The 18,469-nt window shown below is 37.5% G+C and overlaps 3 protein-coding genes and 2 non-coding genes across 5 annotated transcripts; 3 read left to right on the top strand and 2 right to left on the bottom strand.

The window, feature by feature from the left end:
* The first annotated feature begins 1,343 nt into the window (after positions 1-1,343).
* On the top strand, positions 1,344-1,479 carry LOC111797789 (small nucleolar RNA Z247). Its single transcript, XR_002815614.1, has one exon. It is a non-coding gene; the product is annotated as a small nucleolar RNA Z247 (small nucleolar RNA).
* A 6,214-nt stretch (positions 1,480-7,693) lies between these two features.
* LOC111794172 (small nucleolar RNA Z247) lies at positions 7,694-7,829 on the bottom strand. Its single transcript, XR_002815063.1, has one exon. It is a non-coding gene; the product is annotated as a small nucleolar RNA Z247 (small nucleolar RNA).
* Positions 7,830-9,428: 1,599 nt separating this feature from the next.
* On the top strand, positions 9,429-11,485 carry LOC111788437 (Pollen Ole e 1 allergen and extensin family protein). Its single transcript, XM_023668775.2, has 2 exons — positions 9,429-9,684; positions 10,999-11,485. The coding sequence occupies exons 1-2, from the start codon at positions 9,531-9,533 to the stop codon at positions 11,280-11,282; spliced, it is 438 nt and encodes a 145-aa protein (XP_023524543.1). The 5' UTR covers positions 9,429-9,530; the 3' UTR covers positions 11,283-11,485.
* A 647-nt stretch (positions 11,486-12,132) lies between these two features.
* VPS22 (EAP30/Vps36 family protein) lies at positions 12,133-15,912 on the top strand. The gene is made up of 7 exons (XM_023660112.2): positions 12,133-12,317; positions 12,498-12,608; positions 13,024-13,159; positions 13,797-13,951; positions 15,221-15,328; positions 15,409-15,498; positions 15,580-15,912. The coding sequence occupies exons 1-7, from the start codon at positions 12,267-12,269 to the stop codon at positions 15,679-15,681; spliced, it is 753 nt and encodes a 250-aa protein (XP_023515880.1). The 5' UTR covers positions 12,133-12,266; the 3' UTR covers positions 15,682-15,912.
* FADA (fatty acid desaturase A) lies at positions 15,854-16,940 on the bottom strand. The gene has a single exon (XM_023660104.2). It carries the CDS (start codon positions 16,924-16,926, stop codon positions 15,970-15,972), a length of 957 nt encoding a protein of 318 aa, XP_023515872.2. The 5' UTR covers positions 16,927-16,940; the 3' UTR covers positions 15,854-15,969.
* Positions 16,941-18,469: the final 1,529 nt, after the last annotated feature.

Here is an 18,469-nt window from a genome sequence, read left to right as displayed (position 1 = left end):
GTAGGTGTATGAAGATATTGACACACTTTATTGACAGCAAATGCCAAATCAGGCCTAGTCATTGTCAAATATTGTAGTGCTCCCACTGTACTTCTGTATTTGAATTGTTCTTCAGCTGATAAGGGTATTCCTTGTTCTCTGAATAATTTTTCAGCAGAACCCATTGGTGTAGACATAGGTTTGCATTTTTCCATGTTTACTCTTTTCAACAAATCTAAGGCATATCGTCTCTGTGACAGTATGATACCATCTCGTGTTTTCTTGACTTCAATACCCAGAAAATACTCAAGACCACCCAAATCTTTTACTGCAAAATCTATTTTCAATTTCTGAATCAACCTTTCGGTTGCTTGATCAGAGGAGCTCACAATAATTATATCATCAACATAGATGAGCATATAGATAGTTATCTCTCTGTTTTTGAGAATAAAAAGAGATGAATCAGCTACTGAAGCCTTGAAGCCTAACTCAATAAGTTTTCCAGTCAACCTTGAATGCCAAGCTTTTGGGGCTTGTTTCAGGCCATAAAGGGCTTTCTTGAGCTTGCATATGTAATTCTTTGGTTTGGCTGAGTCTTGAAATCCTGGTGGTTGTCGCATGTACACTTCCTCTTTCAGAATTCCATGCAAAAATGCATTTTGGATATCAACTTGTCTCATATTCCAGCCCTTGGTTACTGCTAGCGAAAGAATGACCCTGATTGTTGACGGTTTGATCACAGGGCTAAAAGTATCAGTGTAATCAACACCAAATCTTTGCTTGAATCCTTTGGCAACTAATCTTGCTTTTAATCTTTCAACTGACCCATCTGCAGAGGCTATGGATCTCGTGGATCTTATTTCGGCTCTGATACCATATCAATCCCAAACAACACAATGTCTTCTCCGTCGATCAGTCAGGTGATTAGTGTTAAGCTTACACAAGAAAATTATCTACTGTGGTCCACCCAAATCCTTCCCTACTTGCGTAGCCAAAACCTTGTTGGTTTTGTGGATGGATCCATGCCTGCACCAAGCCAGACGATCGCCGTTGAACCAAGTGAAGAAACAGGGAATCGCAAAATTATCATCAACCCTGAGTTCACAGTCTGGTACCCCCAGGACCAGCTGGTACTCAGCCTCATCAACTCATCAGTCACTGAGGAGGTTCTCAGCACGATGGTTGGAATCACCACTGCACGAGAAGCCTGGATTACGCTGGAGCGACAATTTGCTTCCACATCTCGAGCAAGAGCAATGCAGATCCGTATGGAACTCTCTACTATCCAGAAAAAGGACATGACAATTGCTGACTACTTTCGTAAAGTAAAACATCTTGGTGATACACTTGCTGCCATTGGCAAGCGAATAGAGGATGAAGAACTCATCGCCTACATGCTGCAAGGACTTGGTCCAGATTATGATCCTCTAGTCACAAGCATTACAACCAGAACAGATGTATACACTGTCAGCGACGTGTATGCTCACATGCTGAGCTATGAGATGCGGCACTTGCGTAAGGGTACATTTGAGCAACTTTCATCTGCTAACAATGTCAATAGGATATCCATTCGTGGAGGTGCCAATGGAGGTCGAGGTAGTCGCGGTCGTAGTCGTCAGTTAAATAGTGGTCATGGACAATCAAGGCGTACTGTGAACAATCCTGGACGTCAACCATCAAAGACACAAAGCAGCTCAGGCATTGTCTGTCAGATTTGTGGTAAGCCCAATCACGATGCTTTGCAATGCTGGCACAGATTTGATCAGGCATATCAAGCCGAAAATAATCTCAAACAAGCAGCTTTGGCAACCAGTGGATACACTAGTGACACAAACTGGTATGTTGACACTGGAGCCACAGATCATATCACCAATGACCTAGAGAGGCTTACCACCAGAGAACGCTACACTGGCACCGACCAAATTCAGGTTGCAAATGGCGCAGGTTTGTCTATCTCTCATATTGGGAATTCATTAATTTCTGGTTCATCTCTTGTTCTGAAACATATCCTATATGTTCCTAAAATCAATAAGCACCTAATTTCAGTACAAAGACTAGCATCTGATAATAATGCTGTTGTAGAATTTCACCCAAACTATTTTTTGGTTAAGGACCGAGTCACGAAGAAACTCCTGCTCCACGGTAGATGTAAGAATGGCCTATACGTTCTACCGCATAATTTCAGTCAAGCCTTGCTGACAGCCAAACTTTCGAAAGAACAATGGCACAGAAGGCTAGGGCACCCTGCATCTCCAATTACCATTAGAATTCTACAAGATAATAATTTAGCTATAGATACTAATATTCCCTCTTCCTCAATTTGTAATGCTTGTCAATTAGGGAAAGCACATCAATTGCCATTTGGTTCTTCTCAGCATGTATCTACAGCACCCCTTCAATTAATTCACACTGATGTATGGGGTCCATCCATTGCGTCAGTAAATAATTCCAAATATTATGTTTCCTTTGTTGATGATTTTAGTCGTTATGTTTGGATTTACTTTCTGAGATGCAAATCTGATGTTGAGTCTGTGTTCCTTCAATTTCAAAAACATGTTGAAACTATGCTAAATACCAAAATTCGCTCCGTCCAATCAGATTGGGGGGGTGAATACCATCGGTTACACAATTATTTCAAATCCACAGGCATTGAACATCATATCTCCTGTCCTCACACACACCAGCAGAATGGGTTAGTCGAAAGAAAACACAGACACATTGTAGAAACTGGCCTTGCTTTACTCGCTCAAGCCAACATGCCTCTATCCTACTGGGATGAAGCTTTCAACACAGCTTGCTTTCTTATAAATAGAATGCCCAGCCGAACCATACAACAAGACACACCACTTCATAAATTGTTTGGTAAAAGTCCAGACTACTCCATGCTTAGGGTGTTTGGCTGTGCTTGCTGGCCTAATTTAAGGCCTTACAACAACAAGAAACTGAGTTTCAGAACTACTAGATGTATATTCTTGGGTTATAGTTCTTCTCATAAGGGATATAAATGCTTAAATAGAAGTACAGGACGTATTTACATCTCTAGAGACGTGGTTTTCGATGAAAATATTTTTCCTTTTGAAGAATCTAAGCCACCAAACAAAACCACAAATCCACATCATCCTGTTCTACTTCCAGCCTTAGCCAAACTTGCTAGTTTTTACACTGAAAATGCTCTTACAGATATTGAACCAGTTGTTAGTAATTCCCATATGAATGATGGTCAAACTGATAATATTGCTAGTGACAACTTGTCTGGTGTCAGCTTATCTTCTGCAGATAATACAAGAAGTTCAGAGGAAATTGCAGAATATGAAGCTGAGAGCAGTTCGATCAATGCTCAAAACCAAACTCATGAACATGTGTCTGATCAACCAACTGAAGCAGCTAGTCAACATCCAATGCGAACAAGGTTGAGAAATAACATTGTACAAGCTAAACAATTCACTGATGGAACTATCAGATATTCAGAAACCTCAAGAAAATTCGCAAGCGCTGTAACTATCACAACTCCGATCATAGAGACTGCTACTGAACCTCGAAACCTGCAGGAAGCCATGCAACATCCAAGATGGAGAGGAGCAATGAATGATGAGCTCTCAGCGCTAAAACGAAATGCCACTTGGGATCTAGTTCCACCCAAACCTGGAATAAATCTCATTGATAGTAAATGGGTGTATAAAGTGAAAAGAAAAGCAGATGGGTCAGTTGAAAGATTAAAAGCAAGATTAGTTGCCAAAGGATTCAAGCAAAGATTTGGTGTTGATTACACTGATACTTTTAGCCCTGTGATCAAACCGTCAACAATCAGGGTCATTCTTTCGCTAGCAGTAACCAAGGGCTGGAATATGAGACAAGTTGATATCCAAAATGCATTTTTGCATGGAATTCTGAAAGAGGAAGTGTACATGCGACAACCACCAGGATTTCAAGACTCAGCCAAACCAAAGAATTACATATGCAAGCTCAAGAAAGCCCTTTATGGCCTGAAACAAGCCCCAAAAGCTTGGCATTCAAGGTTGACTGGAAAACTTATTGAGTTAGGCTTCAAGGCTTCAGTAGCTGATTCATCTCTTTTTATTCTCAAAAACAGAGAGATAACTATCTATATGCTCATCTATGTTGATGATATAATTATTGTGAGCTCCTCTGATCAAGCAACCGAAAGGTTGATTCAGAAATTGAAAATAGATTTTGCAGTAAAAGATTTGGGTGGTCTTGAGTATTTTCTGGGTATTGAAGTCAAGAAAACACGAGATGGTATCATACTGTCACAGAGACGATATGCCTTAGATTTGTTGAAAAGAGTAAACATGGAAAAATGCAAACCTATGTCTACACCAATGGGTTCTGCTGAAAAATTATTCAGAGAACAAGGAATACCCTTATCAGCTGAAGAACAATTCAAATACAGAAGTACAGTGGGAGCACTACAATATTTGACAATGACTAGGCCTGATTTGGCATTTGCTGTCAATAAAGTGTGTCAATATCTTCATACACCTACTGATGCTCATTGGGGTGCTGTGAAGAGAATTCTTCGTTATGTTAAAGGCACACTAGCATTAGGAGTGAAAATTCAGAAATCAACCATGATGTTGTCGGGGTTTTCTGATGCTGATTGGGCTGGTTGTCCCGATGATCGACGTTCAACTAGCGGCTTTGCTGTATTTCTTGGAGCAAATCTAATCTCATGGAGTTCCAGAAAACAGGCTACAGTGTCAAGATCAAGCACCGAAGCAGAATACAAGGCCATTGCGAATCTTACTGCAGAAATGATTTGGATCAAGTCATTACTGAAGGAACTGGGCGTGTATCAATCAAAGGCTCCTCGCCTCTGGTGTGACAACCTCGGAGCTACATATTTAACTTCAAATCCAGTATTTCATGCTAGAACGAAACATATTGAAGTTGATTTTCATTTTGTTCGAGAACAAGTAGCACGTAAAGCAATGGAAGTTCGGTTCATTTCATCAAGTGATCAAGTAGCTGATATCCTGACAAAACCACTGTCTAAAACTCCTTTTACTACACATTGTAACAATCTCAACATGTACAAGACTTGTTGGGATTGAAGGGGACTGTTAGAATTGGTCAATCCATTAGAATAGCTTGAAGTTAGTCATGCCATAAGAATAGGCTTACTTCGTTAGTTTCCTATGAAATCGGATCTATTAGTTAATCTTTTGCCAATATAAATAGAATATGTCCTCAATAGTGTGAGGCACAGTTTTGCATAAACTTGATATGGTATCAGAGCCGAAATAAGATCCACGAGATCCATAGCCTCTGCTGTTAGACATGTCAATCCCAAACAACACAATGTCTTCTCCGTCGATCAGTCAGGTGATTAGTGTTAAGCTTACACAAGAAAATTATCTACTGTGGTCCACCCAAATCCTTCCCTACTTGCGTAGCCAAAACCTTGTTGGTTTTGTGGATGGATCCATGCCTGCACCAAGCCAGACGATCGCCGTTGAACCAGCAACTAATCTTGCTTTTAATCTTTCAACTGACCCATCTGCTTTTCTTTTCACTTTATACACCCATTTACTATCAATGAGATTTATTCCAGGTTTGGGTGGAACTAGATCCCAAGTGGCATTTCGTTTTAGCGCTGAGAGCTCATCATTCATTGCTCCTCTCCATCTTGGATGTTGCATGGCTTCCTGCAGGTTTCGAGGTTCAGTAGCAGTCTCTATGATCGGAGTTGTGATAGTTACAGCGCTTGCGAATTTTCTTGAGGTTTCTGAATATCTGATAGTTCCATCAGTGAATTGTTTAGCTTGTACAATGTTATTTCTCAACCTTGTTCGCATTGGATGTTGACTAGCTGCTTCAGTTGGTTGATCAGACACATGTTCATGAGTTTGGTTTTGAGCATTGATCGAACTGCTCTCAGCTTCATATTCTGCAATTTCCTCTGAACTTCTTGTATTATCTGCAGAAGATAAGCTGACACCAGACAAGTTGTCACTAGCAATATTATCAGTTTGACCATCATTCATATGGGAATTACTAACAACTGGTTCAATATCTGTAAGAGCATTTTCAGTGTAAAAACTAGCAAGTTTGGCTAAGGCTGGAAGTAGAACAGGATGATGTGGATTTGTGGTTTTGTTTGGTGGCTTAGATTCTTCAAAAGGAAAAATATTTTCATCGAAAACCACGTCTCTAGAGATGTAAATACGTCCTGTACTTCTATTTAAGCATTTATATCCCTTATGAGAAGAACTATAACCCAAGAATATACATCTAGTAGTTCTGAAACTCAGTTTCTTGTTGTTGTAAGGCCTTAAATTAGGCCAGCAAGCACAGCCAAACACCCTAAGCATGGAGTAGTCTGGACTTTTACCAAACAATTTATGAAGTGGTGTGTCTTGTTGTATGGTTCGGCTGGGCATTCTATTTATAAGAAAGCAAGCTGTGTTGAAAGCTTCATCCCAGTAGGATAGAGGCATGTTGGCTTGAGCGAGTAAAGCAAGGCCAGTTTCTACAATGTGTCTGTGTTTTCTTTCGACTAACCCATTCTGCTGGTGTGTGTGAGGACAGGAGATATGATGTTCAATGCCTGTGGATTTGAAATAATTGTGTAACCGATGGTATTCACCCCCCCAATCTGATTGGACGGAGCGAATTTTGGTATTTAGCATAGTTTCAACATGTTTTTGAAATTGAAGGAACACAGACTCAACATCAGATTTGCATCTCAGAAAGTAAATCCAAACATAACGACTAAAATCATCAACAAAGGAAACATAATATTTGGAATTATTTACTGACGCAATGGATGGACCCCATACATCAGTGTGAATTAATTGAAGGGGTGCTGTAGATACATGCTGAGAAGAACCAAATGGCAATTGATGTGCTTTCCCTAATTGACAAGCATTACAAATTGAGGAAGAGGGAATATTAGTATCTATAGCTAAATTATTATCTTGTAGAATTCTAATGGTAATTGGAGATGCAGGGTGCCCTAGCCTTCTGTGCCATTGTTCTTTCGAAAGTTTGGCTGTCAGCAAGGCTTGACTGAAATTATGCGGTAGAACGTATAGGCCATTCTTACATCTACCGTGGAGCAGGAGTTTCTTCGTGACTCGGTCCTTAACCAAAAAATAGTTTGGGTGAAATTCTACAACAGCATTATTATCAGATGCTAGTCTTTGTACTGAAATTAGGTGCTTATTGATTTTAGGAACATATAGGATATGTTTCAGAACAAGAGATGAACCAGAAATTAATGAATTCCCAATATGAGAGATAGACAAACCTGCGCCATTTGCAACCTGAATTTGGTCGGTGCCAGTGTAGCGTTCTCTGGTGGTAAGCCTCTCTAGGTCATTGGTGATATGATCTGTGGCTCCAGTGTCAACATACCAGTTTGTGTCACTAGTGTATCCACTGGTTGCCAAAGCTGCTTGTTTGAGATTATTTTCGGCTTGATATGCCTGATCAAATCTGTGCCAGCATTGCAAAGCATCGTGATTGGGCTTACCACAAATCTGACAGACAATGCCTGAGCTGCTTTGTGTCTTTGATGGTTGACGTCCAGGATTGTTCACAGTACGCCTTGATTGTCCATGACCACTATTTAACTGACGACTACGACCGCGACTACCTCGACCTCCATTGGCACCTCCACGAATGGATATCCTATTGACATTGTTAGCAGATGAAAGTTGCTCAAATGTACCCTTACGCAAGTGCCGCATCTCATAGCTCAGCATGTGAGCATACACGTCGCTGACAGTGTATACATCTGTTCTGGTTGTAATGCTTGTGACTAGAGGATCATAATCTGGACCAAGTCCTTGCAGCATGTAGGCGATGAGTTCTTCATCCTCTATTCGCTTGCCAATGGCAGCAAGTGTATCACCAAGATGTTTTACTTTACGAAAGTAGTCAGCAATTGTCATGTCCTTTTTCTGGATAGTAGAGAGTTCCATACGGATCTGCATTGCTCTTGCTCGAGATGTGGAAGCAAATTGTCGCTCCAGCGTAATCCAGGCTTCTCGTGCAGTGGTGATTCCAACCATCGTGCTGAGAACCTCCTCAGTGACTGATGAGTTGATGAGGCTGAGTACCAGCTGGTCCTGGGGGTACCAGACTGTGAACTCAGGGTTGATGATAATTTTGCGATTCCCTGTTTCTTCACTTGGTTCAACGGCGATCGTCTGGCTTGGTGCAGGCATGGATCCATCCACAAAACCAACAAGGTTTTGGCTACGCAAGTAGGGAAGGATTTGGGTGGACCACAGTAGATAATTTTCTTGTGTAAGCTTAACACTAATCACCTGACTGATCGACGGAGAAGACATTGTGTTGTTTGGGATTGACATGTCTAACAGCAGAGGCTATGGATCTCGTGGATCTTATTTCGGCTCTGATACCATATCAAGTTTATGCAAAACTGTGCCTCACACTATTGAGGACATATTCTATTTATATTGGCAAAAGATTAACTAATAGATCCGATTTCATAGGAAACTAACGAAGTAAGCCTATTCTTATGGCATGACTAACTTCAAGCTATTCTAATGGATTGACCAATTCTAACAGAGGAAAGCCTCAACGACTGGAACAACTGGAACAGCTTTCTTCCGCGAATTGATTTTGACAACTGCCACAGCTTTCTTCCGCGAATTGATTTTGACAACTGCCACAGCTTTCTTCCGCGAATTGATTTTGCTCTTGATGAGACGCGTCGCAATATTTCGCTGCTCGTAATCGCTCACGCTCAGCAAACAGATGCTCCAATCGACTAATCCGATGTTCAAGTTCCACCGATGTTACTTCCACTAAATATCGGAAACTCTTTTCATTCCCCGTTAGACTCTCAGATTCAATGGCCTTGCATCTAGGAGGAAATTCTTGGTTTACGGAAGACATCTTCCTGAACGAAGATCTGGCGGTGATGATGGTGAAATTAGGGTAAAAGGTAGGATTAGTTCTCCGGCAAAGGGTAAAAGGAAAGATTAGTTCTCAGGCGAAAATACTTATTTATAAGATAAAGAGCTGGAACAGGGGTTCATAAAAGGAATGCGATTGGATTACTATTGGGCCCGTTAGATAAATGAAAACTTTATCTTCATTTATAAATTTATCTCAAATTAGATCGTCCAAATTTATTGTAAATTTAAAATTATATTTTTGTTTATTTATATTTATTTTATAATATTTTGTAATTATTTATTATTTAATAATTTTTAAAAATGAATTTTGATTATTTAGAATGTAATTTTTAAAAGTATATATTGAAATTGAGTAAATGTTTGAAAATATATATATATTTTATGGACGAAAATTTTACTTTTATTAAAAAGAAAATTGAATAATAATAATAATAATAATAATAATAATAAGTAATTTAGACTTTTTAAATCTAATTTTTAAATTCGAAATGGTAATTTTGAAGCTTTAGGAAATCAAACCCATATATTCCTAGAAACACTCTAATTTGTAAATGCTGCTACCGACACATTTCTCCTGATCAGTGCAGACAGATCAAAATTTGGAGCTGAAGAAGACATTGAAGCCCCCTAGCCAGGTCCATGGAATCGCAGAGGAAGAAGCTATTGATGGGCATGATTATTCTCACCATCTTCGTTTCGGGTTCGAGAGCCTGGACCGGGGAAATCCATGGCCGAGTTATCTGCGATGTCTGTAGCGATTCTTCCATTGGCCCAGAAGACCATGTTCTCCAAGGTTTGTCTCCTCGTTTCAAGCTTTCCTGTTTCTCTTTTGAAATTCCGTTTCTGGGAGAGAGATTCTCGACTACATTTTCCTGCTTTTGGTTTTTGTTCTTAGTGAGTCGGCCATTTTCGGGGGATTTCATTTGATATTGTTGCTTTTGGCCATGAATTAACTGGATTCTGCCGATACAAGTACTGTTAAGAAATTAAGGGAGAATTATGTGCATTGTGAATGGTTTAACTTAGTTTGCCAATGAAATCAAGTAAAACTGTTTATGTAATGAATGAGTTGGCCTTCATTTTTGGTGTTTTTGTATATGAATTGGCTGAATGAAAGATGCTGAATTCTCTGCAAGCAGTAATATAGGAAAATAATGGAAAATATATATGTGATTTTACCTAGAAAACTCTTTCCAGAACAACCGCTGCCAGATGAAAAGAATCTACAATGATGGAAAATTAACCTAGGGTTTCTTATCGGTAGCCAATGCATACATTCATGTCTAAAAGAAATACTGAACCATACCATGGTCTCAACCACTGGCTTGATCCCTCTGCTAGTACCACTGGTCTCAACCACTGGCTTGATCCCTCTGCTAGTACCACTGGTCTCAACCACTGGATTGATTGCCATGAATTGCATATGGTTACTGCCTTTCATGGGGTTGCCCATTTTGCTAAATTGGTAGTTCTTGCCCCTTCTTTTTTATTAGTTTTGGAAATGCTTAGAAATGGTGTGCTTTTTTGATAGAGATGAATCTCTTCAGAATTTGTGAAAGATCAGAGTAATGTTTCATAAAACCTTGATAACTTTGGTCACAACTATGAGATAATAAATTAATGAGGTCGTTTATGTTACATTTTGTAGGAAAGAGTTCTTCGCCTGTTTATTGTGTTTGTAACTTGATTCCTTCTTTTAATTCAAACATTTGGGTTGGATAATTGAAGTGAACGTTATTGCCTTCTGATGGATAACTCTCGGTGTCGATTTCTTTGTTTGTTCTAGCTATTGCAGCGATCAACTCCCATCTTGTGATACTGATGACTGAGTTGTTCTTTAACCTCGAAATTTGAATCTATGTTATGTTTATACGATAAGAACTAAGAATGAATAGAGCATACAATTCATTGTCTTGTTTCGCATTAACCTTGTCGATGAAACTGAATATTATTACCACAGAGAAAATGTTGAATTTGAGTGTTGGAATCTTTTTTGGGGACAAAATGAAATGAATCTTCATCATCTTTTTCTTCTTGCCATTGTTGCATTTCGGATAGTTTAGTTGAGATATAAATACTGTGGTTCTTATTCTCGTGTCATTTTCAGGTGCTGAAGTAGCTGTTCTGTGCATAACAAGATCAGGAGAAGTTCTAAACTACCAGGCATTTACAAACTCCAAAGGTATCTACACTGTTGCAGAGACGATGTCGGAGAGTGACCGATGGGATGCATGTCTTGCTCGGCCGATCAGCAGTTTCCATGAACACTGCACCCAACTGGGTGCCAATAGCTCGGGAGTGAAATTCAGTTACAAGCATCCATCTGGTCACTCTCACACTGTCAGGCCTTTCGTATATCGGCCGAGCAGCGTGCCAACATACTGCATTTGACAAATTTCTTAAATGTATCAGCAATAAGGTTGTGAGGTTGAAGTTCCAGAATGGAGTTTTCTTGTGAAAAATTGCATCTGCTATATCCTGGTTTGGGTAAAAGTAAGCCTTTGTGAAGTAGCTAATATAAGTAAATTCAACTTTGTGATAAACCAATTCTGGTTTGAAGTCTCTGCATACCAATTAATTTCAATATTGAAATATGATAGGATGTTTGTTTCTTACAATATTATAGTCGGTAATTAAAAGTTTAGAGTTGTGATATCTGAATAAAGGAGAGGACAATAGAGAGGACAACACGGGAATGAGAGTGTTCTTTAGGATATAACACTCAAAAAAGACTTAAATACTAATAAGGTGTACAATTCTTTTTGCCGACTCATTCATAGAAACGACTTCAGAATTAAGCTGTGTTCGACGGAGCAATTTTATGTTCAATGACCTAAGAATTTATTTTAGAATTTATTTTAAGAAGCACGTAAATGAGGACACACATTCTCAAAGAACATGTGTTGGTCTTGGCAGCGTGATCCTATCGTAGGTATTATAGGAAATTGTAATTTTTTTAAAAAAATAAATTTTATATAGTTACACATTTTAATTGAACCAAAATAAATTAAATTTAGAACATAAAATATTACATTTATTAAAATTGGTATGTTTTTTTAACATATTTTTCTCTTAAAATTTTGGAATTAGAAATCTTTGTATTGTATAAGGAAAGTATAGTTTTCACAATTTCTACGATTTTCATCACTGGATTAGAAAACACAGTTTAAAAAATACATCTCCCAAATGGATAAATGAAAATATAAAAAAGAATATAAATTCCTTTTTTTTTTTTTTTTTTTTTTTTTTTTTTTTTTTTTTTCTCGTCCCCAAAATAAAATTTGTCAAATTCTGGTTCTCAACCTCGTTGAAGAACCCGATTGAGTCCAATATCGAGGCATTGGATCGGAGAAACACAAAGAAATCGAAGTGAAAATGAGGAGAAGACCTGGCATTGGAGGCCTGCAGACGGCTGCGGCAGCAAGGGTTCTTTTCTGCTCAATCTATTTCTTTTCCTCCAAAATTTATGAATTTTTTCAATTTAACTGCTTACATATTTGGATTTCTATGGGTTTATTGTTCATCTCCATTTATTTTGACGTTATTTTCATCTTTTTAGATTGTATTTTTCATTGATTAACCGGTGATGATAATATTCATTTCTAGGATCAATACCGTCAGCTGGGTGAAAATGTAGCGAAGCTCAGAACCGATATGATGAAGGAGCAGCTCTCCACCTTTCGATCTCAGTTAGAGGATTTCGCGCGCAAACACAAGGTCTTTATTCCTCCCACAACTCCTCTCAAGTATTTTGCTATCAAATTTATAAGATGAATGAAGCTATCTGCTGGAATTTCTTACTTAAGATTTGAGATCTACTTTATTTAATTAGAAATTTTGTTTCACAATATTAGAGTGATTACGAATTTAAGACTGTTGCTGAATGCTTTCACTTGGATTAATGCTTCCTTTGTTCACGTTGGAGTTGGAAATTATTGTACTACTCTTTCGACTTTGTAATGGCGGCTTATTCTTGCTTCCAAATTATTCCTGAACCAAAAACTAGTGAATGCTGCTCGATTGCTTATTGTGTTGTTTCATGGTTCTCTCCTTTTTGGCCCTGGAAAAGTAGTGTCAGTTTCTCTCCACCTTAATAAAATTGAACTTCAAGTCACTAATTTGATTTGTGCAGAAAGATATCAGCAAGAACCCGGCTTTCAGATCACAGTTTCATGAAATGTGTGCTAAAGTTGGAGTAGATCCCTTGGCCTCAAACAAGGGGTTTTGGGCAGAGCTATTAGGCATTGGTGATTTCTATTACGAGATTGGTAGGTATGCATGTGATCTTATCAGATTGAAGTAAGAAAGTTTTGTAATTTATCATGTCAAAGGAGAGGTTGATGTGTCTCTCGCTTTCTTCATAGGTGTATTCTAGTGATTTATTGTTATCTTATATTGTTTGCTCGATGTTTCTTCTCGAACTTTAGAAGATATTTCTTTTGCTTAAAGGGAAACTTGGCCTGAAGTTGATGGCATGTAAAATTCTTATAGCATTTTGGTTTCCGGTTCATGGTTATGTCTGAGTTGACATGTTATGCTAGTCCTCTGTGTCTATGTCAAGGATTTTTCATTTGGATTTCTTCTCGAGTTGACAAACCAGGGGAAATGGCTTAGTTGCTTCTTTATATATATATATAGTAGCCTCTTTATTCTTATTCTGACCTAGAACTTGGAAGGAGAACTTCCCGCACTCTAGAAGTGTGAAGTAAAAACAATGGTATTTCAGCCCAGTAATGAATTTTAAATTTCTCATATGAAATTCAGAATGTGTTTTCTTTGCTTATTGATTAAAGATATTAACAGTTGACAAAGAATAAATTATTATTATGAGTAATTGTTCTAGTATACCTCACTCTTCTTGCTGGATGTGTTTGCTAAATGTAATTAAACTATTTTGCTAGACAGGAGTGCAAATTGTTGACATTTGCTTGTCTACAAGACCCCACAATGGAGGCTTGATTAGCTTACAAGAACTTTGTACCTTGCTTCGGCAGAGAAGAAAAAGTGATCGTGAAGCTGTTTCTGAGGATGACTGCCTGCGAGCTATAAGTAAACTGAAGGTATTGACATTTTCCCGCATGTCTGTGAATATCCATCATTACTGTGTAAAAGAATCTTAATTTTAAGATTTCCATTGAAAGTCATTTACATGTAACTCAATTCTTATTTATATGGTTTATTTCTCTCTTTATATTTAGGGGAAAAAATTTAATTTATACCTCTAAATTTGGAGGGTATATTACTCAAAACCCCAAGCTAATAACAGATAGTAGGTTTTTTGCCTCCATAAAAATTTCATTTTAAAATTGTTGATATCCAGCTTTCACACATGTATAAGATTTCCGTACATGTAGAAATTAACATAAATTAGAGAGAAATGCTAGACACAAATAGATAGTAGGTTTTTTTTTTTTTTTTTTTTTTTTTTTTTTTTTTTTTTTTTTTTTTTTTTTAATGTGAACAATTTTTCATTTTATTATCTTCTTCTATTTTTCTCTACTTATTAAGAAGAACTTTGTGATAATTTTTATTGTTACTTTGGTAAGACTTTTGGGAGATGAATAATTTTATTTAAATGCTTTTAGCTAGTTGTAAATGAAATTGAGTGAAATAGCTATAAATCACGAATGAAGAGTCTAAATATTCATTTATGAGCATGTTGGGTTTAAATTGATACAATTATTTGTTTACAATTTTGATTAATACAACTCTAATGTTTAGGGGCATAAATTGATTTTTGCCTTTATATATATCATCGTACCTCTAATTAATTTTCTTAGTTTAAAATTGGTAATAGTAATATTGATATTTAGATTGTATATAATAAGCAAGATACCCATTATTCATTTACATTCATATACACAAGTACTTTAAACGTATTTTTACATTTAGAAAAGATATATATAAATTTCATTCAAAATTCAAATAGTTTCTACAAGTTCCGTGATTTATTCATCAATATATGAATAAACTCAATGCATCAAAATCAATGTGGACATCAGTACTTTCTTTTTTGGCGGGATAAAGTTTTCTTCATTTTTGGGATGACTGAGATGAAAGTAGTTATTCTCACAGGAAAATTTTCTCTTGGGTAGGTTGATTCCAACCTAAATCTTTCCTTTATGTTATGTTGCTGGGGGAGATCGTACCAGAATAGTTTATGTGCTTTTTGTGGTACAAATATTTATGTGCTTAACTAATTTTTTCCTTGGGGCACTTTTGTTATTGTTTGTTATTTAATGTAATATTTTGAATGGAGTATATATCTTGTTGATTTACGAAGTGGCATCCTGGAGTTCTTACACTAGCATTCTGATAATTTACTCCAGATATTAGGAAGTGGTTTTGAGGTAATTACTGTTGGCAAGAAAAAACTTGTCCGGTCAGTTCCAACCGAGTTGAACAAAGATCACAATGAAATTCTTGAGCTTGCCCAGGTTACTTTCCCATTCAGACCTTACTGCAATATATTTGTGTTACAAAGAGAAAAATCCCAATACCACCGCTGTTCTCTCAGGCTCAAGGCTATGTAACTGTGGAGGAGGTAGAGAGACGACTTTCTTGGACTTCTGGTCGTGCAGTTGATGCCCTCGATACTCTCCTGGATGTAAGTTTTAGCTCACTTTTCTTTTCTTTTATCTAGCACTATTAGACATTGCATTTGTAAAAGATTTTTGCAATTTTCCAGGAAGGCCTTGCAATGATTGATGATGGCCATCGTGATGGTAGACGTCGTTATTGGTTTCCTTGTGTTTCTCCTATTTCATCTTTACTCGGCACTGATGCCTGACATCATAATTTTGGACAAAACAAGAACTATGGTATGTGGTACGATAGAATGTCACAAAGCAAATGTATCATTTGCATTTTGTGTCAGAAGTACTGTTGTTTTTCATTTCCCCCTATGTTTTATTTACTTGTTTTAGTTGAATTTGGATGGACAATGCATAAAGAAAAAGCACTTCTGCAAAGAACAAATCATTATATATAGTTTACATGTGAAGATATTCCAAATAAACAATTTTGTGTCCTTCCATTCTGCAAGGAAAAACATATTATGATCAAAAGAAGAACACGGTTAATACGCTGTAGTTTGTTCTATAATCTCAGTCTCTTCTGTCCATTCAGAATGAGGCTCGGTCCAAGATCTTGGTCTCACCCCAAGCTTGAAGAACAGGATCATCTCTAACGCCTCAAAAACCTTTGTTTCATCTAAAAGCTTATTCCAAATTCCGCTTACTATGCAGTAGTTGTTGTTATAGGGTGGACGATGATGTGCAGAATGCTGCAATCGCGACACTAGCAGGCCAGCATCTTGCATTGTTACTACGAGTGGTGGTAGTTGACTCTTTTTGTCGTGAGCCCATGCATGGAACTGTTGGCTGAACATTATACAGCCTGAGCATACGGCAACGAAACCATGTAGAATAGGGTCATTAGATGCAAGGGTTATAGGAAGTACAGTGAAAGTCACAGCTCGTGCCAAAGCATACAGATTGTTGGCAAACTGACGCTTTGTGATTGTCCATGGCCGCTTATGATGGCCTTGGAATGCTTCTATTTGGGTGCCAAAAATTGGAGTTGAGGCGTCGCCATAGTTATCGATGCCCCAATGGTAAACACCAGATCCAAGGTCAGCTAAAATGTAGCCTACCAATGCTGCTAAAGCAGGCTCAAGCCAGGTATGTGAACTGGCTGCACCTGCTATTGATTTTGCTAAAGAGATTAGCACTATGGTGCACCCACTTGTCACCCACACACGATGACTCCAGGTCGATTGTAAACTCGGATCATTAAGAACAGAATAATAGGTGGAGGAATTGGGCAATACAGGTGTAGTAGGAGATAAAGGCTCTCGTTCAATGACTAGTTGCCCATCACCGTGCTTGGGTTTGGCGGCGGCGGTGGTAGCAGCAGCAACATTGACTGTGGTATTGGCTATGCAGCAGACAAATTTGCGTGGAATCGCAGGGCTCCACAGGCTAACATGTGTTTTGGAGCTCAATAGGAACTTGTTTTGAACTAAGATCGACATTGCAAAGGAGGAAGAAGAAGAAAGCAATACAGAGGAATGAAGAGTGCCAAAATATTGTGAAGTCTGGTTGAGTTGAATTAGTGGCGAAGAGGAATGCACATCGGTTCAATGGTTTTGTTTGTGGAAAGCTTTTTAGACTACGTGGAACAGTCTATGCCGTTTAAGCATACGCAAGTTACAGGTTTTGAAACCACAAATTTCTGAACCCATTCTTTGGTTGAAGATAGAGACGCAGAGGTTGAGATTAACTCCTTTTGGGCGGTTTGAAACTTCCGTATAAATATTCAATTCTGTGCCTAATTATTTTAGGAAGGAAAAAATAAATAAATAAAAGTGAGTCTTTTAAGTTTGACTCATTTTAGTCTTCATTTCAAACGATAATTTAATTTTTATTGTAAAATTTTATATATAACTTTTAAATATGAAGTTACAATTATATTTCGAGATACTTATTAACCGGTTGTTCAAATTATGATTTGAAAAGGTTAAAATAAAAAAAGTAAATTTGATTAATGCTTATGATACTCTAAATTATGATCTTAGAAGTATGCTTCAATACTTATTTTGACGTAAATTTTTTACGAGATTACATATGTACATAAATATTTATGTTGTTCTATTGTGCACTTATTACTTGAGTTAAATTTTTTATAGTTGGATTCATGAACTTAGGATTTATGCCGTTGATTTAAGACTAGACCTAACAACTTGGATTCATTTAATAATACAATACAACTAGAACCATGAAACCAACACAATGCTCTTTTAGCTAGGTATCACCACAAGAAATGAATCCTAGCTTATTTGTGCCTTAAGGCACTTGAGACCTCTCTATATTTTCGGTACACTATGATCTCACAATCCTCATCTTGATTAGTGGGATGTCTCGCCTAGGTTGGTGGGATGCCTCATCTCGATTAATGAGTTGTCACATGATTTTGTTGCTTAGATGGGTAACTACACGATTTCATACCAATCATGTGACCTAGATTGGTATGGATAGGGATGCGTCCCAGATTCACGATTTATTAATTTGCTTAAATCAGTCCATGACTTATTGATTCCGTTGGATGAGCCCTTGGTTTGATGATCAACTTGAAGGATTGATTAAAGTTTTAAAATAGTGTATCTTTCATATACCTTTTAACTCATCTTCAAATGTCACTAGATCTTCAAACAAGAAAAAAAAATTACCTTTATAGCTTTTAGATTTCAAAATCTTTTGATCTTTAGTGACCTTGATTTTAAAAAGTATTCGTTCTCCAAACAGAATTTAGATAATTTTAGAAATTTAATTTATTTTAGTCTGATTAAGATGTTTTGATCAGTTTGGTAATGGCATTATGTGATGTGTGTTGGCAGCTCAAACGAACTCCCAACAACATTTCCACCACATCAAGTTTCGACAACCTTTCAATTTTTGTCCTAATTAGCAAACCCAACAACAAAACTTGTATATATATATATACTTATCGATGATCTCTTTCATCACCCATCATAATAGAGAGAAGATGACGACCCAGGAAGGCATTCACCACCATCC

This window comes from Cucurbita pepo, chromosome 1, assembly GCF_057944985.1.
Source record: "Cucurbita pepo subsp. pepo isolate OVF chromosome 1, ASM5794498v1, whole genome shotgun sequence".
Taxonomy (NCBI): Eukaryota; Viridiplantae; Streptophyta; class Magnoliopsida; order Cucurbitales; family Cucurbitaceae; genus Cucurbita; species Cucurbita pepo.
This window is presented reverse-complemented; position numbering and strand designations above follow the sequence as displayed.